The sequence below is a fragment of the Sinocyclocheilus grahami genome, unplaced genomic scaffold (genome assembly GCF_001515645.1).
Source record: "Sinocyclocheilus grahami isolate Dianchi unplaced genomic scaffold, SAMN03320097.WGS_v1.1 scaffold1196.1, whole genome shotgun sequence".
NCBI lineage: Eukaryota > Metazoa > Chordata > Actinopteri > Cypriniformes > Cyprinidae > Sinocyclocheilus > Sinocyclocheilus grahami.
Genome location: NW_015506375.1, coordinates 278580 through 305246, shown reverse-complemented (window position 1 = coordinate 305246; position 26667 = coordinate 278580). Strand labels below are relative to the sequence as shown.

At 38.0% G+C, this 26667-nt stretch overlaps 2 protein-coding genes and 1 pseudogene across 3 annotated transcripts; 1 reads left to right on the top strand and 2 right to left on the bottom strand.

Annotated features, from left to right (window-relative positions):
- Positions 1–376: 376 nt before the first annotated feature.
- LOC107567911 (equilibrative nucleoside transporter 2-like) lies at positions 377–2057 on the top strand. Its single transcript, XM_016253697.1, has 7 exons — positions 377–408; positions 578–656; positions 736–869; positions 1251–1345; positions 1423–1508; positions 1602–1801; positions 1946–2057. Exons 1-7 carry the CDS (start codon positions 377–379, stop codon positions 2055–2057), a joined length of 738 nt encoding a protein of 245 aa, XP_016109183.1.
- Positions 2058–3415: 1358 nt separating this feature from the next.
- On the bottom strand, positions 3416–19258 carry LOC107567910 (alpha-actinin-3-like; annotated as a pseudogene).
- A 2669-nt stretch (positions 19259–21927) lies between these two features.
- On the bottom strand, positions 21928–26633 carry LOC107567919 (RNA-binding protein 4-like). 2 transcript variants are annotated; one of them, XM_016253719.1, is made up of 4 exons: positions 26544–26633; positions 25277–25640; positions 24330–25194; positions 21928–23738 (listed from the first exon to the last, which is right to left on the bottom strand). In XM_016253719.1, exons 2-4 carry the CDS (start codon positions 25623–25625, stop codon positions 23462–23464), a joined length of 1491 nt encoding a protein of 496 aa, XP_016109205.1. In that variant the 5' UTR covers positions 25626–25640; positions 26544–26633; the 3' UTR covers positions 21928–23461. The 2 variants fall into 2 exon arrangements, with proteins under 2 accessions (XP_016109205.1, XP_016109206.1); XM_016253720.1 differs by lacking the exon at positions 26544–26633 and adding an exon at positions 26434–26531.
- Between the last annotated feature and the right edge of the window lie 34 nt (positions 26634–26667).

Sequence of the window (26667 nt, the reverse complement as noted above, 5' to 3'; positions counted from 1 at the left end):
AAACGCCCACATTCCGTCGCCAACGGTCACTGTCGCTCGTGTCGCCGGAAGTCGCCAGCTCTCCATTGAAAATGAATGGGATTGTGTCGCTGGCGGTGTGAACGGGGCTTTAAGAAACTTAAGATCTTCTAGAATCGCTAAACAAATCATGTTTAATTAATTAAATGCAATTTATCAACTCTACAGTTTTTCTTAATAAATGAAATATTTTGGCCAATATGTTGACAGTGATTTGGCCTTCGAATCAAAACATTGAGAGCCACTCAACTCACAAGTTTACAAAAATCTGGGATGCCTATATGGCTGTGTATTGATGTCACAAAACATGGTTTATTATATAACAACAAAATGTATAACTTTTTTTCAGAACATTAAAATGAGGATTTGTAAGGGAGCATCAGACAGAAGGTGAGTGCAATTCTGATGCCAACTGATTTACTGGAGATAACAGTAAATTAGTGGAGATCATGATCATGTTAATCAATAAAAAATATATATTAAGATAACAAATTTTTGTGCTTGTGATATTTCATTTATGACATTATATAACATAATTGTCTCTCTTTAACCTTGACAGTGGCCTTGTGGCTGTTATCTTTTTCATGTTGGGAATGGGAACTCTGCTTCCATGGAACTTCTTCATAACTGCAATGAATGTAAGACATAAAGACCGTCGCTGATTAAAGGTTATCTCTAAATCTCTTGTGCTCATACTCCATTCCCTTCTGTTTGCAGTATTTCACTGACCGTTTGAAAAATGGTACAAGTTCTACACAGACCGACACTTACATGTTTGGTAACATGAGCGTGCTGTTAGCCCAGCTTCCCTTGCTGCTATTCACGCTTCTCAACTCCTTTCTATACCAGCAGTGAGTATCTGGTTCATGTAACATTTGTTTACTTCTGCAAGTTATATAGTGTTGTATAGGTATGTAGGTATGGGAAGTTAATGGAATAGCTCACCCAAAAATGAAAATTCAGGCCGTCCAAGAAGTAGATGTGTTTTTCTTCATTAAAGAAATGTAGCATTCCATTACTTGCTCACCAATGGATACTCTGCAGTGAATAGAACTCAGAATGAGTTCAAACAGCTGATAAAAAGCAATAATCTTGTCACAGATTGCTAATAAAACTACCAACATTTATTTAGGATAAGTACATTTTCAGCAAAATTTCACTTTTGAGTGAACTATTTAACAACTTCTAATATTATGATTTTTTAAAAATCTTTTACTTATATAGCATTGCAGAGAAGATGCGCATTGCTGGCAGCATGATCTTCATATTAATGTTTTTCCAGCAATTACTATAAATACAAAACCTTCTGGCTTATTTGATGGGAAAGGTGAATCTGCACAAGATGTCTAGCTCATGCATTATGTTAGTCAAAGCACTGTGATTTTCATAATTTTTATCTTATAGATAACATCTTCGTACCTGTGTGTTCATTCATTGTCTTCAATGTGATGGACTGGATTGGCAGAAGTCTCACTTCTCGTCTTCAGTGGGTGAGTCTCATCAGAGCCTATCAACACAATACAATGCCTAACTATGGAAATTGTTTAACTAACATCCATCTTTGTTCCTTCCCAAACTCCCAGCCTTCAATGAAGAGTCATTCATTCCCTTTTTTTGTGGTATTACGGGTAGTTTTCATTCCTGCCCTCATGCTCTGCAACATTCAGCCCCGCGTCTATCTACCAGTCTTTTTCAATCATGACATGGCTTATATCATCATCATGTCTTTGTTTGCCATGACGAATGGATATTTTGCCTGCCTCTCCATGAGCTATGCTCCACAGTATATGACAACACAAAAAGACAACACAAAATATATTATCAAGGTTATTTACGATCAAAATCAGCTGAGGTCATTCAGGACAAACTAATTGTCCCCCATAATATATCTCAGAAAACCCACAAACTCTGTTTATTCTTTATCTAGACTGGTGAGGCCTAAAGATGCAGAGACAGCAGGGGCTCTGATGACCTTCTTCCTGGCTTTGGGACTCTCTCTAGGTGCCGCTTTCTCTTTTGGCCTTAAAATAATTCTTTAGGGAAGATCCCACAGGCTGACACTTCTGTTATCTCATTATCCCACCAACATAAACAAGTTTCAAATGACTATTGTTTTGAGGCTCAGGTATACTTTTCCCTTGTTTTCCTCACTTTATCTTGTGCACAGTTGAGTGTGCAAGCTTTTCAAAGTATACTCCATTGACCACAAACATGTGTATATATACAGTATACTTAGTTTATGTAATAAACTTCAGTATACTTACATTCAAGCATTCAGTCACACATGCACTGTTGTCCATGTGAACAAAAAATGGTGCACGGACATCAGCAGACTGTACAGATGACAAAAATGTATAAAATAGTTACTTTTGGCTTTATAGCACTTTATAGTCATGATTTTCTGAAGATCCCATAAAGAAACAAAAAACTGAAATTTAGATACTGTAGATGTAAACTTTTCTCTTAGCCTTCTTTTATTTATGTGTCTGTATTTTAAAACTTGCATTTCCATAGGGTGTTTTTTTAAGGGAAGTCTTTAACCTTTAACTAATATTTTTTTCTTTTGTTATTTGCCATCAGTTTTGTACATCAAATGTATGTTTTTATATTTTTATTTATTTTTATTGGTGTATTGTGTGTTTTATTTGTTGTTGTTGTTTTACTTCATTTTTTATAAAATTGTAAAATATAGCAAACGCTTCATGTGCAATCGCTTCACCTTCAACCTGTGGGTAACTGCAGAAACCCTAGTCAGGAACAGGTTAGATTTGCTGATGCCTTGTGGAATTTTGTGTGTATAGCATGAATTGTCCTAGTTTTTATGTCCAATTAAACATTACTTTTAGATTAAATGAGTAATGGCAAATTATTGACTAGCTTTGGCACTCTAGACTGATGAAATACGCTCTAAGCAATTAATAGTGATGTTTTCATTAAGTTCAGGTATATATGCTTTGATTAAACAACAATATACTGTATATTTTTTAGGGTACTTTATTTTTCTTCCTCCAAAATGTAAGTCATTTGTATGACGGGGGAGCAGATGTCTACAATGAACGGTGCCATTGTGAAAAATGATATTCTGTCAGGTTTTTGTACTCTTCAATCCCTATTGGCTTGTGAGACAACTTTTCAAAACATAAGAGATGGACCACTAACAAGGTCAGACAGCACCTGATGGGTATCACGGGATATCAACTGGTGACGCACAGGACTAAATCACTGCAGCAAAGCCGTCCATTACATCTGACATTGTTCCTGGAGTTAGATATTTAAGGGTTTCATGAATTTAGGAGTAGGGTGTAGGAGATGTTGTCGGTGGTGTACATGTCATGAAGGGCTCTACAAGTCGCTCTCTCCAAACGGCACTGAAGAAGGAGATATCAAGGGTGCCTGGGGAAGCATCACCGCCAATGTACTTGGTCATGCGGCTGATACAATATTCGGCTTGTTCTCAGCTCCTACACTGTAATGTACTGCTGCAGAACATAGTAAAAAAAGTGCTTAGACAACAGGAGCCATTAAACCATTTCATTTTTACAATCTGAAACATGAAATTACATTGGATTACCCAAAAGGACCTACCATCTGCATCCAACATTTTAGGGATGTAAAGGTTTTTCTGCTATGTCAAAAGCAGTGCTGATTTTGCCAATGGGGTCATCCTGCAAGGGAAGACATAGCCAGGGAGAAATAGGTAAATAAATAAATTCAGTTAAAAATCTTTACAAAAAAGTACTGTGCCAGATGGTAAGACTGTAGCACTTTGATATTTACCATGATTTATATCATTATCATATTCATGTACTATGGTATTTACATGTTACTCGAAAATACTTCAACAAATACCATGATATTAATAAGGGGTGACCGAAACTGTCACTTAAACAGGTCAAGGAACCCTACAGTTGCCGTGATTTTGCCAAGTAAGACATGTTCCTGGATCAACATCTTTTGTTGATCCTGGATCAACATAACTGTCCAAAAATATAGACTTAACCCAATCCCAACCCCTAAACCTAACCCTACCCATAATTTATTCATGCAAACTGTGAAATGATAGCTGATTAACAAGGTGTAGAAGAACCTAACCCTGATTGTAAGCCTATAACAGATATTTCCTGAAAACTATCCCTCAATTCTGATTCTGACAAGGATGTTGATCCAGGAACATGTTGTACTTGGTGAAATCACAGTCACCAGAACCCTACGCGACTGTGGCACGCTCAGGGAGTGGCAATTCATTCAGCCAACCTATCTGCCTGGGGTTTGAGTAACCTGCTCCACTCTATTCATCTTCAGCTCCGTCTGCTCCACCCTTGCAGTCATCTGCTCCATCTGTACTGCTGTGGTGGTCTTCTGCTCCGCCATAGGGTTCTTCAGTATTGTCAGAACTGCTGTGGTCGTCATTTGATCGCCATGGGGATCTTCAGCCCTGACTGCCCAGGTATGGTGCTCATCTGCTCCACCATGGCCCTATGAACTACCTTCATCTTGCTGAACTGCCTAAACTACCAGCACCTCTCTGGTCCCTTAGGCTACCGGTGTCGTACTGGAGGCTTTCTTATCTGTCTGTATTGCCCTGTTCACCTGCCTGTCAACTGCCAGAGCTCCAAGATCCATGTTATTCTATAATTACCTAATCACTTTGAACTGCTTGTAAATATGTAAATATGTCATTTGCAGTACTGTCCTGTCATCCTCTTCTGTTAATGTGACAAAAAACACTCTTTTTTTCTCCGCTCAATTTGGTGACACATTCTAATTACTTGTTGTACGGTTTAGCTTTTTTTAATGACCAAACAGCACATTTGCATTCTCACTGTACATAAAAGGGCTCAGAATTTTGCAGTTTAAATTATTTAACTGTGCAGCCTTACTTCATACCATACCTTTTTTACCTAAATAAATGTTGGTACTTTTTACTAGCAATCTGAGAAAAACCCATTTATTCTGACAGATGTGTTTTTATGCAATCTTTAGTTGAAACCGATTCAGAGGTTTCTGCCCTGGGATATTTTATAACCCTATGTGTCGCCACTCTACTTACTTTATGCTGTTAACTCATACTTCTGCATCTTGTTGGTGCCACCGGACATCATGATTTATTTTTACTTGTCACCTTTATTTATATAGCGCTTTTAACAATACAGATTGTCAAAGCAACTGTACAGCATTAATTAGGAAAATAGTGTGTCAATAATGCAAGATAACAATAGTAAACACTCACTTTTCAGTTAAAGGCAGTTCATCATTGAATTCAGTGATGTCATCATCCAGCTCAGTTCAGTTTAAATAGTATCTGTGCAATAAAGTCGACGATATTGCTGGAAATTAAAGGGGTCATATGATGTTGCTAAAAAGAACATTATTTCGTGTATTTGGTGTAATGAAATGTGTTTATGCGGTTTAAGGTTCAGAAAACATTATTTTCCACATACTGTACATTATTGTTTCTCCTCTATGCCCCGCCTTTCTGAAACGTGTCGATTTTTACAAAGCTCATCGGTCCGAAAAGCGAGGTGTGCTCAGATTGGCCAGCTATCCAATACGTTGTGATTGGCTGAATACCTCAAGCGTGTGATGGAAATTTTACGCCCCTTGCCATATTGTGATGCCTTGTCCCGGCCGGAGCAACGAGACAAAAACATTCAAACCCATCATAAACGAGGCATTTGTTGCATCCAGTGGGGACATAATTACGGATTATAATGAGTTATACTGTCTTTTTTACGTCTACCAGGATCAGAAAACAGTCCTCCATAAAATGCGCTGGACACATCGGAATATTTGGGTTGAACTGTTCTGGAACAGTGTTGTAAATACAAATTAACCACTGATTTCTAGTCGTGTCCTGTCTTGGAAGGCCAAACAAAGTAGTTTCGCTTTCACAACGAAACACAGCATCACACACGGTGGGCTAGAGTGAGCGGAGGCCTAGAGTGAGCAGAGGCCGGCGGCTAGAGTGAGCCAGGCTCAGTCGGGGGGGCCAGTTCTCCTCTGGCCAGATGAAACCAGTAGTTCAGTTCCAGGCTGCAGAAAAGTCACATTGTGCAGAGGACTTTTCTGGTTCCTGTGGTCTTGTCCCGGTGGCCATCTAGGAGACAAGGTCTTCACTGGGGATCTGTCTCTGGGGCTCATCTAGTTGTTCTGATCGCCACTGACATTCAGGACTGTAGAGGTCCTCTCTAGGTGCTGATCCACCATCTGGTCTGGATCCGGGTGACTGCAGTGACCAGCTGATATGGATACAGACTGGATCTGGTGGCTACGGTGACCTCGGAATAAGAGAGAAACAGACTAATATTAGCATAGAAATATCGTTCTTCTAACGATGTAGCAAGTACACCGGGTGTTTTGGGATGTGTTCCCGGTTCCGGTTGTCCTAATTAATGCAGTCTAAAAATCCTTTAACAGATTTGAATATTAGAAATGTGTTAGTGTGTTATGTGTAAACCAGGTTAAAGAGATGGGTCTTTAATCTAGATTTAAACTGACAGAGTGTGTCTGCCTCCCGAACAAGGTTAGGTTAGGTTATTCCAGAGTTTTGGCGCTAAATAGGAAAAAGATCTGCTGCCCGCAGTTGATTTTGATATTCTAGGTATTATCAAATTGTCAGAGTTTTGAGAACGCAGCGGACGTTGAGGACTACAATGCAATAAGAGCTCGTTCAAATACTGAGGTGCTAAACCATTCAGGGCTTTATAAGTAATAAGCAAGATTTTAAAATCTATACAATGTTTAATAGGGAGCCAATGTAGTGTTGACAGAACCGGGCTAATATGGTCATCTAGCTCTAGCTGCTGCATTTTGGACCAGCTGGAGTTCAGAATCAGAATCAGAATCAGAAGAAAGAGCTTTATTGCCAAGTATGTTTGCACATACAAGGAATTTGTTATAGTGTCACAAGCTTCCAGTACACGGCGACAACAACAACTACAACAGATAATAAAAATGAGATGTGAATAAAATACACATGCATAAATATAAACCACAAAAAAAAGAATAAATTGTATGTACAGGTGTGGTATAGATGGAATAGGAAAAGAATAAATTAAAATAAGATAAGTTGTAGGGATGTACTAGGGTTTAGGGTGATAAATAATTATAAGGTTATTGCACATACTGTACTTTAATTGCACAATGGGAGAACATTAACTGTTCATGAGGTAGATTGCTGTGCCTTGTGCCTGGCTGTCCACTGTTCTTGTGCCTGGCTGTCCTGGTATTCAGTGCTCTGTAACGCCGACCAGACGGCAAAAGTTCAAAAAGGAGATGGCTTGGATGTGATGGATCCAGAGTGATTTTCTGGTTCTAGGTTATTACATGCGGAGGTTTTAGGTCGGATAATTAACACCTCTGTTTTTTCAGAATTTAGCAGTAAGAAATTACTTGTCATCCCGTTTTTTATATCGATTATGCATTCCATTAGTTTTTCAAATTGGTATGTTTCGCCGGGCCGCAAAGAAATATAGAGCTGAGTATCATCAGCATAACAGTGAAAGCTAACACCGTGTTTCCTGATGATATCTCCCAAGGGTAACCCGTAAAGCGTGAAAAGTAACGGCCCTAGTACTGAGCCTTGAGGTACTCCATACAGCACTTGTGATCGATATGATGCCTCTTCATTCACTGCTACGAATTGATGGCGGTCAGATAAGTACGATTTGAACCATGCTAATGCACTTCCTCTAATGCCAACAAAGTTTTCTAGTCTATTCAAAAGAATGTTGTGGTCAATCGTGTCGAACACAGCGCTAAGATCCAGTAGCACTAATAGAGAGATACAGCCACGATCAGATGACAAGAGCTGGTCATTTGTAACTCTAATGAGAGCAGTCTCAGTGCTATGATACGGTCAAAATCCTGACTGGAAATCCTCGTGACTACAAACAAAACAGACTCGTGACATAGCTCAACCAAACATTAATTATCCGCCCCGAGTGGCGTGGGGAAGGCGCCTAAATAGTCCTCGTGACGGGCCACAGCTGTGTGAGAGTGAGTGTGTGCACAGGTGTGTGGAGTGCAGGTGATGGAGTCCCGGATGGGCGACAGCTGTGTGTGTGTGTGAGTGGGTGCCCAGGTGTGTGGTGTCAAGGTGACGGAGAAAGAGTCCGGGAGGATGGGAGATGGCGACCTCTGGTGGTGAGAGGGAGAACACCAGACGCCAGCCCCTGACACTCTTTACTTTCCCGCCAAGCAATACGAAATACCTCTAGTTTTGTTTTCCTCCAGCTGCGCTCCATTTTCCGGGCTGCTCTCTTTAGGGTGCGAGTGTGCTCATTATACCACGGTGTCAGACTGTTTTCCTTGTCATAAACAAAAGCATTTACTTTTTTTTTTACTTTATTAATTGCTATGAAATATGAAAATAGTACATTATTAGCACAACAGCATTATAATTATATCTGATTTTGTACAAAAAGAAATTCCTTTTTATATTACAGAGATTTGCCCAACTTATTTAGGAAAATATGTCCACTAAAACTACAATGAAAAGCCATCAGCAAATAGTTCTGGTATATTACATTGTATGTTTTTCCATTGTTTGGACAAATTACACAAATTCCAGCAAAGCCACTCACTGTTGTTTCTTCTAAATCATGAATTTTACTGTTCTCGTTGCTACAGAGATTGTTGAAGTTGAATAATTTTGACAATGGATTTGATGACACTGAAGGTGAAACTGAAGCATGTAAAAAGCTGACTGAGCTAGAACAGAACGGTGAGGGGTCTGTGAACGTTTGTTAATCTAATGAATAATTGATTTTATTAAATCAAATGAAAAATGGTGTGTCTGATTGGTCCAGACCCTACACCACTGAGAATTCAACTCTGTCACAGGTCTTCAAAAAAGTAACCTATAGCGAACGTTTTTTCTGTTTATTTACCCACCATTAGGAAAAATTCACTGAATGTATTTTAAAATAATTAGTAAGTGCATAAAAACTGTCACTTTTTCCAGCAATTATACAAAACCTTCTGGCTTATTTTGACGGGAAATGTGAGTCTGCACAAGAAGTCCAGCTCATGCATTATGCTAGTCAAAGCACTGTGATTTTCAAAATTTTTCATCTTATAGATAACATCTTCGTACCTTTGATCATTTATTGTCTTCAATGTGATGGACTGGATTGGCAGAAGTCTCTCTTCTCGTCTTCAGTGGGTGAGTCTCGTCGGAGCCTGTATCTGTCACGATCTCCAGAGGGCACTTTTCCCAAGATCTTTACCATTATGTCATCGACTACATTTACCATTACCCTTTGCTTGTACTCATTATGATCTAATTTCTTCCACCTGTGTTTCATTTACTAGTTTGGTGTTCTCTATATAAGTTCCTTTCATTTGCAATGATTTTTTTACAATTGCTTTTACATCAAATTACATCATATTTAACATATGTTTTTATATATTTGTTGTGGATTTATATTTTTAATTATTTTAATTATATTTATTGGTATTTTTGTTCACACACACACACACATATATATATATATATATATATATAGGTGCATCTATATATTTATCTTTTACATTTTGTGTTTTATTTGTTGTTGTTTACTCAGTTTTTAATATAATAGTAAAATATAGCAAAATGTTTTATGTACAAACACTTCACCTTCAACCTGTAAGTAACTGCAGAAACCAGTATCAGGAGCAGGTTAGATTTGCTGATGCCTTGTGGAATTGTGTGGGTTTACGATAAATTGACTTAGTCCAAACAAACATTACTGTTAGATTATATGAGTAATGGCAAATTATTGACAAATTTAGCACTCTAGACCGATGAAATACATCCTAAGCACTTAATAGTGATGTTTTCATTAAGTTCATATATATATACTTAGATTAAACAACAAAATACACAAGACATGATATTTTTTAGGGTCATTTATTTTTCTTCCTTCAAAATGTAAGCCATTTGTATGAAGGGAGAGTCTCTTATTAACTCTTATTAACAGTGCCAATGTAAAGAATTATATTCTGTCAGGTTTTTGTACTTTTCAACCACTATTGGCTTGTGAGACAATTTTTCACAACATAAGAGATGGACCACTAACAAGGTCAGACAGCAACTGATGGGTGAAACGTTTTTCCACGGTCTACAATTGAAAGTTGCTGGAAAAGACAGTTAACCATATACCGTTCATCATGGAAACATATTGTTCATACCCATACACTTCATAATCACCATGTTTGAATGTAACACATGCTATTTTATGCACTGCAGAACATTAGTTATATTAGTTAATGTTACATTAGTTAACATTAACATAATTAAACAAGCAAAAACTGAATTTATGCCTGAGAACATTTGAGATAAATTCAGTTAAAAATCTTTTCAAAAAATGTTCTGTGCCAGCCGGTGATAATACCATAGCCCTTTGATATTTACCATGTTTTATACAGTGATTATCATATTTATGTACCATTATACATAACCATGATACATTAAATGGTACTATAAAATACTTCAAGCGAGTACCATGATATTAAAGTCATTTTAAAGCCATGATGCATGTTCAAAAAGAAACATGGTATTACCATGGTAAGATAACCAATAAACACTTGCTTTTTTTGTTAGTCGGGTGGCAATAACATCATAGAGGTAAATAGAACAAACCAAATGAGACTTTTTGTCACTTAAGAAATGAAATAAGGGTGTTACATTTTTTATGTAAAATATTCAGCTCTTTTTTAGAACAATAAACAGTGCATTCACAGCCAAAGAGACAAAGTTATTTACCAACAGGACTGAAACATAACAGATGAATGAACAGATAGCAAATGAACAAAAAGAAGGCAGAGATGCATTATGAGAAACAGGGCGATGGCACCTTGCGCAGTTTGGAGTAGTCGATGAGGTCAGGTCTGTGTCTGTGGATGAGGGCACAGAGAGCCAGGCCATCCTTCCAGCTAAGACACAGACCACAAGCAAAGGAAGAACACAGGGAGGAAGAACAAGAAAAGAAAGTCGGAAATGATTAACAAAACGATGAGTGTAGTGCAGAGGCTCTATGGGAGTTTAGAAGCATGTGAAGTATGATGGATAATGCGAAGGATGGCTTTTAAAAAGAGATAATGTACACATGTGCGACAGGAGCTGTAAAGAGTTAAACAGAGTAAAAGATTGTGAAATTAAGCCAACAAGCTGTTCTCTCAACAGGAGTGAAGCAGAAATCACCTGATGTGGAAATTTTGCACGTTGACATTCCTGTATGGGGCAGTCTTCCTCTGACACCACAGCAGCAAGCCCTCCTTAGCAGAGGTCTCTGTGAGGAACAGGTCAGTAGATCATTTTCACTGACTACATAAAATATGATGTTGAACCCCTGACCTTATCCTTCAATTTAAAAGTATGGTCAATTGACCTCATTCATGAAACTTTCATAAATATATGAGTAAACGTGCTTGTACAATGGAACTCTGGATACACAAATGCTCAGAGTTGTTATTTAAACGTGTGCATGTTAATGAACTTCAGCCATTTGTGGGTCACGAAATCTTTTCCACTTGAAAAAAAAAAAAGTTAAATCAACATTTTTTAAATATCCATGAAATGAAGACACCTTAAAATGACAAGAAATTGTATTGTGCCATCTCAGGCTATGTAATTTATTATTTTATGACTATCTTTCTACCTCATGTTTTGGTATTTTGTTAACCCTGTTACCGACACAAGCGTTACTAGATACTATAGTTTAAATAGAACTATGTGATAGTTTTCACATATATGAGCAGCATTTTAGTCCCTCTTTTCTCTGGGATTGTTTCAAATTTTGGATTTTTTTCATATTTTTATATTTTTCATTCAAAAGATCAAGAACATCCTAATTTTGGAGGGTTACCACGTCAATTAAGAAAAATATATGCTTTTACAAGAGAGACATTAAAAAATGGCTTTGTCCAAAATTAAACATAGTTTAAGTTACAATCGAAAAACCTGAAAGGCTGTATCAAATATATATATATATTGTTTTACAATTTTTATGAAATTAATGACAGTAACATGATTGACGTCATAGTCACAGGACTGACCAGAGTAACATGGATGACAGGACACACATTCTTCAGCACACTGCACATATTTGTTTACATAATACTGAACAGTTTTACCATTTTGCCAAAATGCATTATATTGTTTTGCACTTACTTAGCATAGTTGTATGACAATAGAAATCAGTAAATTTTTCAGTTTAAGTCAGTTCATTGTTGATTTAGCACATTACATTTCTAGGAGATCTAATGTTTTAAGGGTATTGTAATTAGATAATGCATCCATATGTTTGTCTGTGTCCCCTCACAGAACTTCAAATATACTGATCTGGTTCAATTATTAGGCAAGGAAGATGATCAGATCTCGGTCTTTCTGTGATCATCTGAAACCAGACCAAGATCTTGACTTTCTTGAACATTGCAAGACTTGGGTAAAGGTCTGCAGTCACCTTGCTGCTCTTGTTTGTAATTGAATTTACATGGATGCATTATTGACAATGAGTTATGAAAAAAAAAAGTTTTATTGAGACTGATCATCCTATCCTGATCATTAACAACAACAGTAATAGTAACAATACCAATAATACTAACTAAAATCGAACTCATGCTCATATGCCACTGAATGATATAGACATTAGCTTAAAATGACACCCAGGGTTACCTTTAAACATGTTTGCATTTTACACAGACAATCATTAAAAACAGGATGACACCTAATCTATGTCATCCCTGTTACCCAAATGTCAAAACCTGTTACCCTGAAAAGTAACAGGGATGACAGTAACAGGTTTGATGATTTCAAACTAATTAGCTCATTTCTAGCTAATAGTCAGGTTCACAAAAGCACATGTTGTACATTTTGAAAGGATTTCACTTATAGATATTGATTATATTAAATGTAAGAAATAATTGTTTAAATTTACATTTTAAAAATGGTAACAGTATTGACACTGCATGATGTCCCCCCCTCAGTCAAGCCTCATAAATCATCAAAAATAGAACATTATAGAAGTGAGAGAGAAACATGCTTGTGTTTTAAGTGTAGGAATCCTGGTTGAGAGATGATGTAACCTCCTAGAAGTGATGTCACTTGAATGTACATGATTTTACAAGTGCTTTTTGATGAGGGTAACAGGGCTGACATGAAATGAGGGGACACCAAGAAAAAGATTACAATTTTATAGAAAAAATGCATACTTGTGCCAAAAACATTCCTTAACAATGAGACTATATTTAAAACAATATGCAAATGTGATTTTATATCATTTTTCTAATTAAATGTCCTGCTGAAAAAGAAAAATCATAGTGAGGGACAGGCCAAAAACCTTACCCATATCAGCATAAATGCTTTTCAAATTATTTAATGTATCATTACGTTTTTAAATTGCACATTTATTCATTGTTATATTAAATCTACATTTGATTATTTCTTAGGGATGCAAAAGGCACCGATTTCGTGGAATGTATTGGCCATATGTGTACAAAACTTATTTAATTAAATGATTAAGTTTGCAAACAAATAGCCTTACTACTGGTGCTCAGAACAATAGTAATGTATAATAAAAAGAAATACGAGCTATGATGCTGTTTTCAATAATTTTATCAAAGAAGTTATTAGTGATATTACGTTTGACACCAAAACTCCAAAGCTTGTTTAAAAAAATAAAAACACATTTCACGTCAAAGCACTTTATCGTTGCTTGATTCGTTTTGCCAAAAGCATGTAATCTATGACATTAATTTGTTTGTCTGAACACCACGAGAATCCCGAATCTCAGGGCAATTTTTCTTATTTATTTATTTATTTATTTACTTATTTCGTTTTTTCAACCAATAAATGTTTAACCAATGCAATGTGAAGCCAAAATAACATTTGCCTTTGTAATATAGGCATAGTTAAAAGGACAGATTCAGTTTATGAACTTTATTTAATTCCTGTCAGTGTATTAAAATAAATTAAATAATCACTTTGACAATGTCTATTATTCATTTAAAATAAAATTAAACAAAACAACAAATGGAAAAAAAATGTTGCAGAATGAAAAAAGCCTTGATGTATTGCAAAGCTTAATTTGTCTATCACAATAATTTAACTAATCAATTTTATTATATATTATTATGGTAATAGTGTTATATAGGCCTATGCCTAAAATTAACAAAATGTTCAGATGTTTTACGCACCATTTCTGATTGGTTGGTGGCAGGCATAAATTTACTAATACTAAGCCAAATACTAATAACTAAATACGATAATAAATAGCTTCTACAATGGCACTGGAAACTAAAAACTAGCTTTTCTGTGATGCTTCATCTACACCACTAGGTGTCAATAGAAGTTCAACTCAGCTTTCACACCAACCAGTGTGACTATCAAAAAATGAGTGGACCTTTAAATAAACTTCACAGACGTGCTAATGTGTCAGATGTTTGGAGCCTCTCACCCTCCACTGAGATGTCCTGGATTGCAAAGCGCAGGATGATGGTCCAGATCATACCGAGGGTCATTTTCAAATTACCATCCACAATCTCTGCAAGTCAGAAAAAAACACTTATGGAAAGGGACAAGAATAAAGGGGCTTAAGGAGCTTATATTAGAGAAACTGAAACAGAAGAGGTTTGTTAAGCCTCACCTTCAGCACCGATGGAGACCAGTTTCACTCCCTTGCTGCTGATAAATTCCAGGGCCTTGTTTACGTTGGCGATCTTGTGGAAACGCATTTTGCCTTTGTCTGGTTTAGGGAGTCTCTCACCTGATATAACACACACAGAGACACAAAATCATACCATAAGTACATGTATAGAAATATTCATTTGCTTCTTGTGAGACTGTTAATGGGGGAAGTGTAGAGTAATAATGGCCACATTATTTTTACATGAGTTACATTTGGGAACCTGAAAGCCTTATATATGATTCAAAGGCCAGAAATATGGGAAATGCAGAATACGATCCCACAACTAATAAAGCAACCACAGTCAAATCTCACTTAAAAGTATATTTCTTTAACGTCCATACTGTTCCACAGGTGCGAAACTGATATTAGTCAATGCAACACATGAACATGACACTGATATGGGTCTCATCGACAGATCCAGTAATGTTTATACATATTTAGTTTGCCAGATCATATTTTTCATATATAACCTAAAGCAGTAAATACTAGTCAGCTTTGATTAATGTATATTTCAAATATCTTAAAATCTACATATGAATTTAAAAAGGGGGGGGGGGGCATCTATAAAGAAGTCTTGCACAACTTAATGAATTTAAAAATCGAGATGGCGCAAACTGAAGCAACTATTCAAAATAGCCTGCAACAATATAAAGCACACACTGAATCTTGATCTGAGGTTTTGTTTCTAATGTCAGATACTGTGCAGTGATGACTACAGCAGAGATGCTCTCTATCACCAAGGATTTATTTTAGCCTTGCGATCCATTGGCACTCCAGTTACATCATCACTTCAACTATTCCTGTCATACATACATCTGTGCAAATGCTTTGCATTAATAAGTCAGCTGACTGCAGTCCCGCTGCTATCATGACAGGGCATTGTTTAAAGTGAAGACTTTACAATTCACACATCGACACTTGCAAACACACAGATCATATATTCAACATGTTATTGTATATTTTTATAAATTAAAGGGCCACAGAGCATGAAGCAGATTTAGATTTAGATAAATTTATGTATATATTATTCCAACATTTCATATTTTAATAAAACCTATTTGCACATTTGGCTATCTTGGCTATATTTTTTTCCCCCCAAAGTTGTAAAAATGGAAGAAAATACTATTTCAGTCCTTCTAATTTAAAATGTAATGTCAAATTCAATGTTACTTCCCGTTTCTTTGTATTTGTGAAATTTGTGAAAATGTTTTTTTAAATATTTTGATTCAGTTCATGTTTATTTTGTATCAAGCAACAAAAACGTTTTCAATGGGTTTAATTTTAATTAACAATGATAGCACTTATGGGAACACTACCTGCCTGTAAAGTAATATCCCCACTGCAGTTGACACTAACCAGATACATAGATGTTTTCTTATGTGTTGGCCAGGAGGTCACAACAGAATTACTGATAGAAACTACAGAGGGAATAAATAGTAGCTGTGAGATAGTTGTAGAGCAAGTTGCAGTACATTCAGGTGAAAGGGCTGAAACATAGGATTCTGGTAACATGATATTTAACATTTGAAGGCCTGGTATTTAAAGCTGCAACCTAGGTAAAGCTGTAACCTACTGTAGGCATCTGACTTACATGCAGTCATTTAGCTGCCAGTTCACCACTTAATAAATGTGTATACACAAATAAATATAAACTATTTAAATTCACCGTAGCACCTTTCTCCCACATTTTACCATTTTTTCAGAACAAAATAAAATAAGTAATATGGAATCAATAAAGACATCTACACTCTTAAAAATAAAGGTTCTTTATTGGCATCTATGGTTTCATGAAACCTTTCCATTATACAAAAGGTTCTTTAGATTTTTAAATTGTTTTTACACCAAGACAAAACTGAAAAAAAAACACTGTTCAAAGAAAAGTTCTTTAGTGAAGCAAAAACAGTTCCCTTTTGGAACCTTTAATTTAAGAGTGTAAACGGGATTGACTACAGAAACTCATGACCTGCAACCAATTATTATTGTCCCATTATATGTCCCACCCTCTTTTATTGTTCTCATTTACATGGCCATGGAAGTCAAATCCAGCCTGAAATAAGTTTACCTGGCTGACCTGGTCTCCTACAGTAAACTACCTCCCAGCCCCCATGCTTTCATTAGGTAGTTTATAGAAGCTCCCCTAGAAGGACACCTCTTCTGGAATAGCAACTGCCATTTGATCGTACTCATGACTTTCTTCACCCCCCATTTCCCACCTCCACCCCACCCCCCGTGTGCCTGAAGAATGTGCACACCTATCTGAAACCCTCAGGTTCTGCGCTAAGTGTAAGGCTTTCTAATTAGAATGAAAAAAATACATTTGCAGACCTCATAAAAAGAGGGATGAAACACACAAATGTCATCATATGAAATATGCATACTTTTATATACCCACTTTATACAAATGAAAGGGAAATGGAAAAGGTGTAATTAGGTGACATACTATTCAGCACACTAAGCATATGTCTTATATAATAATAATAATAATAATAATAAAATTCAGGTAAGTGTCCAATACTTTATGAGAAACTACAGATACAATCTCCATAAAACCCTGACACTGGAAATGTAGCTGATGGAGGTAACTAGATGAGGCCTACATTCGCCATGCCTCAAACTGATGACTGTTCATGCATGGAAAAAAGAAAGGGATCCATAAGAGGAGTGGGGGTGTGACACAACATAGAATTTTATAATAAATCCAGAATTAAACAACAATATTCAGCATGTCTCAGAATCTCTTGCTTCTCAAAACTCAATGGTCCACTTGGCTTCCCTGGCAGGATCTGACACATTAATTAACAGACACTAGAAAAATAGTTAAGTAATACAATACTGTAGAGATACTGTCTCTCCACATAAGAATTTAGTCTCAGGATTCGGTACGTGACCAAGATACCAAAGCATGAGGACGCTAAGGACTCAAGAGTAATTCTCCGAAGCAGGTAGGCTTAAAGGTATAGCATGAAGCACAGTAATGGTTAAATGCAAGGAAGGCTGTGATATCAGCACTTAGTGAGGTCTTTTTGAAGAGAATTGTGCAGCATGACAGTTCTGCATGGACAGAATGCTTCACATTCGGGTGCAAAAACACTTTTTTTTCAAGCTTTGCTTAAATCGACCTTAGCTTCCACAACGTAGCCACTATCTGCCAAGATTTCACATAATTGACCCTACAGTGAGCATTAAAAATGACACATATTCCTTCTGAAATGTCATTTTTCTCAGTAATTGAAAAAACAACGCACCAAAACAAAGGTTTACCGAGTAGCTTATCTTTTGAAATGGCTATTTTGACTAGAAAAAAACTGCTGTCACATTCCACAAATATGGTACCATACAAAAACCTTTTTTTTTTTTTTTTCGTTGTTTAAATAATTAAAGGCATTAATGCATGTTTTTTTGGGAGGCCTTTTAAATATGTCTGCCAAACTATTATAGAACATAAAACGAATCTAGAATGAAAGTAGCTAGTCAACTTTCACAAATCAAGGTTAAACCTCATTAAACTACAACAGGGTTGCAAAGATCGGCATAAAAAGAAAACGAAATAAAACATTTAATTTAGCTTGACATCCTAAGGTTCATGACCAACATTTTTTGAAGGTTATGCACCTTCAGGTCATATTTTGTACCCTATTCATGAAAAGTGTCAGTTTCTTAGACTTAGTCCTTACTGACCAACCAAACTGAAACTCACAAAGCTATAATGTGTGTTTCAATCTAGCACCGAGTGCACTCTGCGAGAGAGAAAAATGCCTGTGCCCTCAACAGGATGTAAATAAATCTGCAAGGTCTTCATGTTAAATCCTTGCTTATTAATAAACACCTCTCACATGTACCATCGGTCATTTAACAAGAATCAACAGATGCTGATGAACAAACTGCTTGGATTAATGAGTTGGGGGACAGGGTGGGTCCCATATTTTTAGTTGTAGGGTTTATTTGCGGCTCTCAGTGCTTAACCACTTCCGTCCATTCTCAACACTGTCTGTCCACTGTTGCCTCATCTGCTCAGCTGTTACTGTCACTTTGGTGTAGTAATGTCTACTGTCATATATTCATCTAACTTCCTGCAGTTAATTAGTTGCAGTAATACTAACATTATAACATATTAATCATTTTAATAAAAAAATATTCCAACCAAATGGATTTTGATGAAATTAAAGATGAATACAAAATTATTCAACCATTTTCGCTGCTTAAGTCAACGAGGTCGCAGCTGATTGGTCCGTGTAGCTGATTGGTGTATGACGTGGAGGCCAGGCGCTTGTAGACACCGAACGACAATTAAAAATTCTTACAGATTTGACATCCTAATACTGCTTTCCATTCCATAAAGCACGCCTACTCAGCCATTAAAAACGAACAATTATATATCATCTTTTTTTTTCTGGCTGTAGGTTAATATTTAAATTCACTTTACGTAAACCTCTATAAAGAAAAGCAAGTAGTGAGCACAAAAAGCCCTCGCGAGTTTTTACCTTCCGCTGCTGCTTCTCCCAGGCCGGGTCCAGTAACAGATCGCGATCCCAGTCATCCTCTTGGGTCATGTATTCCTCAGTCGTAGTCATCATGTAAGAACTGTACTGCACTTGCGTTTCAATCGCTGTCATTTTTTCCGTCTTCCGTGGGGTGCTTAGTATCCCCTCAGCCTACACAACCTTATTATTTACCTCTTAATTCAACATACACGCCCCGTGCCGTACAGTCAAGAGTCCCGTGCGGGTTTGGAGAGAAGACAGACCCCTGCCTGCGGTAACTGCTCCCACCGGCCGATGAACTGACAGCTGGTGCTCAAACTCAAGTAAGGGGACCCAATATGAGTGACTGACCGCTGCAGTATTTGGTCACAACTTCATTTCATAAAAGGATATGGGCGGGATTTAAGAACGGTACAGAATGACCAGCGTTAAGTCTGAGTATTGAGTTTAAGTATTAGGCAAACAAAAAACGTTCATTCAGCATAATTAAAATCATAGGTCCAAAAAGAGTTAAGTAACGGCACGTAAGGTTTCCCTCACATGCAAAAAAGGAGGTTCAACATTTTTTTGATTAGGCATTTAGGTTTGTATAAAATGTAAACAAATCAATTGAACATGAAAATAAATAATGAGAGAAGAAGAAAAAAACAAGACCACATATGATTTAAGCATCGTTTATTGAACTTCTCAAGAAGAAAATACAAATATGGCACTAAAACCAGTTTGCAAATTAAAAAAAAAGGTTAGGATTAAGATCCCTCTGACTTTTGACAATTACATAAACCACAATGAATGTTGCCCATTCAGACCTAGAAAAAAATATCAATGATACTCGAACATCCCTGAATCACTGAGTATTTCAGTTCTTAATATCCTACAATCATAGTTTGTCTACACGTAGCCTAATGCTCCACTGTCCAACTTTTCAAAAAGCACCTCTAAATTAGAGATGACGCTTTAGGTCATTAGAAGATTGTGAGAAAGACAGAAAATCAATACGTATAATTGTAAAGAGCGCTCAGTTCTAAAATTTGAATGAGATTTGAGGTTAAAGCCTTGTTGAAGATTAGAGGAATGAATAAACTGTGATTTCGAAAAATGTTAATTATAGACAAGAACGCATTTTAAGTAATGTTTGGCGTGACTGAATAGGCTTACCTTTAACAAACACTCACCAAATGTTTTTTTTCTGACAAATTCATAGCAGACTGTCCCTACTAGGTTAAACTGAAAAAGATGTTACTTTTACTTATGAACATATACTAAATCATGCTCAATTCTTAACCTGAGAGAATGGAGGAAAACGTAATCCCTACAACAGTCAAGTCTAAATTTGGCAGGAAAACAGATTGACCCTTTTCTTAGAGTGAAAACTGAAATCAGTGTTGCAGTGGGATCTATGATCTTGTGAGGCTTAAATTGTGGCAGTAGGCATAAAGTTGAGGTGGATGTGAGCTGGACGCATTGGTTACTCACCTACAAGACCATTGCCCTACTTTTGGTCATCTCTGCACCCTTCTTAAGTATTCAAAGCACAGTTGAAGCGCCTCATCTCGCCAACTGGAAGTGCTTCAAAAAGACTAAATGCCAGAGAACAAGCCAAGGCAAATGTCAGCCATTCTTCCCTCAAATTGTTTGAAAAAAAAAAAAAAAAAAAACCACACTTGGAAATTTATTTCCAGCTCATCTTGAAAGCATACTGCGAGAAAACATACCTCAAAGGCACTAAAACCTTTTATCATGAAAATTTGGTGCCAAGAGTCAGTATTATAAATATGAATAATGCAGTAAGTAGGATTTTGTTTGTGTCCAAATACTAAACCATGAGCATTTAGAGAAGCTGAAATAGGTGATTCTACTGCTCCAGGCCATTAAAAAAAAACAAAATTCCCCCTCAATAAGCACTGATCCAACCACACAGCAGAAAACAAGTGCCCTCCCCATTGTGTTGACTGTATTGTCAGTATAAACTGATGTGGGCCTGATCGGAGCTTCTCTAAGCAGCTGTGCTAGAATCATGGGGAAGTGTATAACCGAGGTGCAGGCATGGTTGGGGCAAATGGCTTTACCTTAGTGGGGAGCACGTCCGAGGCATTGTGGGGCGCTAATTCTCTTCCCCCGTCATGCTCAACTTGGCGTCCTGAGACCCGGGAGCCATTATAGCTGTAGTTAGCGAAAAGGGAGAATGTGGCTGGAACAGCAGTAATAATAACAAGAAACATGTACTATTTATAATAATACAAAACAGATCAAATAATTTACTGTGTAGAATCATTTGTGTGGAGCTCTGGTGTGCTGCAAAAAGCTACACCGCCACCACCTTTCCATCTGCATTCTATCACACATCAAATTAAGAACATTAACACTACAGTGGATGTTTGCCTGTGAGGTTTAAGTGAAGAGATTAAGTCGAATGTAGAGTGGTGAAATTATGGGTTACATGTGCTACGTGAGATTTGTGTGTGTACCCCACCATATTTCTTTGGAATGAAAGACTGAAGACTGCCTGAGGGGCATTCTAGGAAAAGAGGACATACATAACATGATTAAACAAACCATTCTCTTGATCATACCTTCCAATTTCAATCATAATGCACTGAAGGCTATTTGAAGGGAAGCTACTTAACTGTCATAACATCTACATCCCCTCAAAAATCCATTGCAGATGCTATGAAATTTTGGGTAGATTCCCTTCAAAAAAGACCGAAACATCTAGCACTAGATACATGGACTTTAACCTGGATTAATTATTCACACACTTTCGGTTTATAATGTCATAACATGAATGTTTAATTGAATTGCCTAAAATGCTCATGAACTGGGACAACACATTTCTCCTTAAGAACAAAAAAATAAAAAATACAATTGTATGAAGCACTTCACTTTTTTCCCCCCACTCTTAGAACCAATTGCCTTAACTAGCTACATGTCAGGCCTGAACAGGTTTTACACTCCCCATCCCCAAGTAACTAAGTGTTTCCACCCCAAAGCCCCTGAAATCAATTCACATGACCCTAAGGATAAAAAGACTATGATAAATGTAAATGTGAACAAAAAAAGGTCAGTGAAACATAATAGTAATTGCATGGGGCTACTTTCAAAAGAAACAAAAAGAACGTAAAATCCTCATTCTCTTTTAAGGTCATTTGAGAGGTTTCCACCCATACTTATAAGTCAGTACTCCCAAGAATTTGGTCCATGTAAGAGAGGGATGCAAAGCCAGAGATGGCAGTCGTTTGCACTTTACATCCTGCAAAAACATGCATAATCGCTACTGGCAGGTTATAGAACCAGTTCTGTTTGCTATTTAGCAACAACGACACCTCAAACTCATTCAGAGTCAATAGAGGCATCCGAATGGAAAACATTTAGAACAAATATGCTTCTCGACTGACAAACAAACGTGTCCCTTTTGCAATGAATCTATTCTTGCCCTCTCTTTTCCAACAGATTATTTTAATATCAGTTTTAATGTTGTCAAACTGGGCAGGTAGAACCATCTGCACTAGCGAGGCAGTGGTTAGAGCATTTAAGTACAGGTTTGTGGATTTGTTTGGTACCGATTCACCTTAATATGCCCAAATGCCTGCCGTTCCTCACTCAAATAGGTATATACGAAAAAGGTCTGATGTGTATGTGATTGTGGTGCTCATGTGTAAGCTAATGGATCAGTTAACATTGTGTTCTCACTCTCTCACACACACAGACTTCACACAGGTCCTCTGTACATTCTAGCTAAACTATGCGGTCTTCCTAGCCGCTGTGAAACTTAATATCAGTCCAAGCCAAATACAATGTTGACAACAATTTGGATTAGGATATTTGACTGAGGCTTGCTCCTTTCTTGAACCATGAATTTAATAAAACTGTATCTGAAGTACTTGGTTTTACAAAAGTCTGTACACAAAAAAAAGGTTTATTTTCACAAGGCACAGTCATTTGACTTCAGAGAATGTCTGACCCGACAAAGTCAAACAGTATTTTATCTATAAAAGTGACAGCTGATGTAATTGAGCACTTCGGGGGAGAAAAAAAAAAAGAACACTTAAACCGAGTAGCTCAGAATCAAAACTTTCATGGCCATGTAAACATCTACATTCTGTACATAATGAGATATTTAACATTATGAGGGGGAAAGATAACTGCGAAACTACAATATCTGGGTTTGATGTAGCAGTAATAATTCAATTTATCCCTTTCCTCTAGTTTCTTTTGTCATGTAGGACCAAAATTGACACACGCACACATTTTCACAACCAAACACGCGTGCACACACTCGTGAGGTGGTGAGTGCTATCGATATGGGGACTCAGATGTGTGTTGCTGAAGGTAATCAGGACGGCGTAGGAGGGGCTCCATGTGTGTTGAAGTTGGCTCATACACTCTTGGTGAAGCAATTGTGCCAGGGGCGGCCATCTGTTGCACATCCATTGGGCCTGGAGGCATCATGGGCATCTGAGGGGGTGGTGGCGGTGGATAGCTGTACTGGTACTGCTGATATTGCTGGTATTGCTGGTATTGTTGGTACTGTTGGTACTGATGGTACTGTTGGTAGTACTCGGCATAGCACCTGGTATGGAGAAAGGAGAGTTTAGATGTGCTTTGTTGACAAAACAATAAATAATGTTGTGTGACCATGGACCACAAAACCAGTCATGTTGCTGGGGTATATTTGTAGCAATAGCCAATAATACATTGTATGGGTCAAAATTATACATTTTTCTTTTATGCCAAAAATAGTTAGGATATTAAATAAAGATCATGTTTCATAAAGATATTGTACATTTCCTACCATAAATATCAAAACAATTTTTTATCAGTAATAAGCATCGCTAGGAACTTAATTTGGACAGCTTTAAATGCAATTTTCTCAATATTTTGATTTTTTTTTGCACTCTCAAGATTACAGATATTCAATTAGTTGTATCTCGGCCAAATATTGTCTTATCCTAACAAACCATACATCAATGGAAAGCTTATTTATTCACATTGATGTATAAATCTCAATTTCAAAAAATGTACTCTTATGACTGGTTTTGTGGTCCAGGGTCACACACACACACACACACTTTTTAGTATATAGTATTTAAATATAATTGAAAAAATATTTTATATCCATCTTCATTGAGATTATGTTGGCAAATATTTAGGATGCCTTTACCTTGCAATTGGGTCGCCATTTTTAACTGCAGGTAGTTCTGGACCTCCAGGTGGTGTTGGGAGCAGGGCCCGTCGTTTGGGACGCGTCTGGGAGAACGGCTGGGAAACTGGATCAGGCAGTAATGGGACCGAACGCCGTATTGGACTTCGGTCTCGGTCAGATTTGGTCACTGCCTGCTGTTCGGCCAGCACTTGTTGTCCCTGCTCAAAGAATCGTGCCCTAGCGGCTTCAAAGATGGCTTGGGGGTTAGGTTCCGAGCCTCCCATGGTCCCATAAGCTGGATTGGCACCGTACAGAGAGGAATTTGCTCCATAGGCAGGGCTAACAGTGGCAGGGTTAACGGCGGCAGCGCCCGGCGGTGCTTCTCCTTCCGTGGGGTAGCCATCCGCTGCTTGGCTCGTCAACGTGTTCAGCACCTGGTCTGCAACAGAACTGTAAACTTGACTCGCCAGGGCACCATAGACTGCGGCGCTGACAGGTTTGCCATCAAACCTGGAAGTGGTCAAGTCTTTCAGAGCTGCAAACGTTGGGTCAGTGCTCGCAGTGTTATAGAAAGAGTTGTGCACACTCTGCTGCACCTGAAGGGGAAGTCCGGCAGCAGCGGCAGCAGCTGCAGCCAAGACTGCAGCCTGACTCTGGTGGTGCTCCATTGAAGGCCTGTTGATCGGGCATTCTCCTGCAAAGTGGCCATGTGCACCGCAGCTGGCACACGGGACCTTGTTTGCGGTCGGCTGTACCTTTGAGAGCTCCACTGCAAGTGGACGCCCCATAAACGAGGTCCCGTGAAGACCCTCAATGGCTTGTTCTGCATCCTCTTTGCGCTCCATGTGCACAAAGGCGTAGCCTGTGAATGAGGAGGGTTTTGCTGCAAGAGAACACGTCATAACATTATATAACGGCAAGAAATACGCACTGATACAAAGCAGGTGCATTATACACATACTCACTCTTTACTTTATCACAATCGAGCACTTTGCCGTAAGCCGAAAAGAGATCATACAGGTCTTCAACTGAACAGGAAGCGCACAAGTTCCCCACAAATACTTTGGTGGAATTGAGAGGCCTCGCTTTGGATTCCTCAACTACAAGGCTCCGGCCACGGTACTCTCGGCCATTCAGATCACGGATGGCACGGTCAGCAGCCCCTTCTCCCTGCAGATGGACAAAGGCAAACTGCCTCAGTACAGTTATGTGCACCACTTCTCCATAAGGGGCCAAAAGTGCTATTAGGTCATCTTGTGTGGTTTCCAAATCCAGATTCCCAACAAAGAGCTTCACTGCGTTGCTGTCCTCCATTGCACCCCAGAATACCTAAAAATAGGGAACAAGCCTTATTTCTTTCTTTTTGGCGGTAAGACCTAATTCGTTCTAAAACCAAACTGGTCTGAAATTCAAGGCGGGCTAATCAAACATGTTGAATTGGTTGAGCTTAATAAGGAGCACTGACACACCGCAATTCGAATTACGCGCGCCTCTTTTACAGACAGTTTCGTTGAATATAAAGGAGCTGTTCAAACAGAACAGCCACGTAGCTGCTTTTCCATTTTTTATGTAAACAAGCGTTAGAAACGTTTAAACACTGCTCTCGCGTATGACACTGCGTTTTAAAACGCGACGCTTAAATTAAATGCTTTCTTAAACACAAAAACGCGTTCTGTGTGAATAGCCCCATAATACAATTCGTCGCGCCACTCGTAGTGTAGATGGGGCGATAGACACAAGCAAAAAGAAAAAAGTAAGTCTCCGACCATTATAGTTATTATAGTTGTTTAAGAAACCAATTGCTAGCCCGTCAGTTGCGGGGCCGCGCTGATAAGCTGCGCTGCGCCGTCGTTTCTAGAAAGCGCTGAGCTCACGGAGTTTAGCTAATGACAACTGGCGATGATTTACACGCATACTGTTAGCCAGCTGACTTTGAACATCTTCCTCGAAATGTTCGCACCTGTCAGCCCCACAAGACGCACTATTTGTGTTCATATAAGCCTCGAACGCATTAAAATCGCATACGTTAATTAGCACAGGCGTAGTTTGCTAGCCACGCGCTAGCTTATTAGCAGCCATAAACAAGGAAATACAAAAAAAAAAGATCGCTTATCTCACTCACTGTTAAAACAATTTTGTCAATGGGTAAAACAAATTACGGGCAAATGCTAATGAACTAATTCGAAGCACTAAGGTATCAAACGGACAAAAGTGTTTTGTCTACCCTCTTACCTAACGCGGTGAAGAGACTTCATATCCGTTTCCTGACTCTTTGGTGGTGTTCTTTTGGTGTAGTCCGTGTGAGTACAAATACTAGATGGAAGGATCCGGACGCTGTCATTGTTATAAAGTAGGC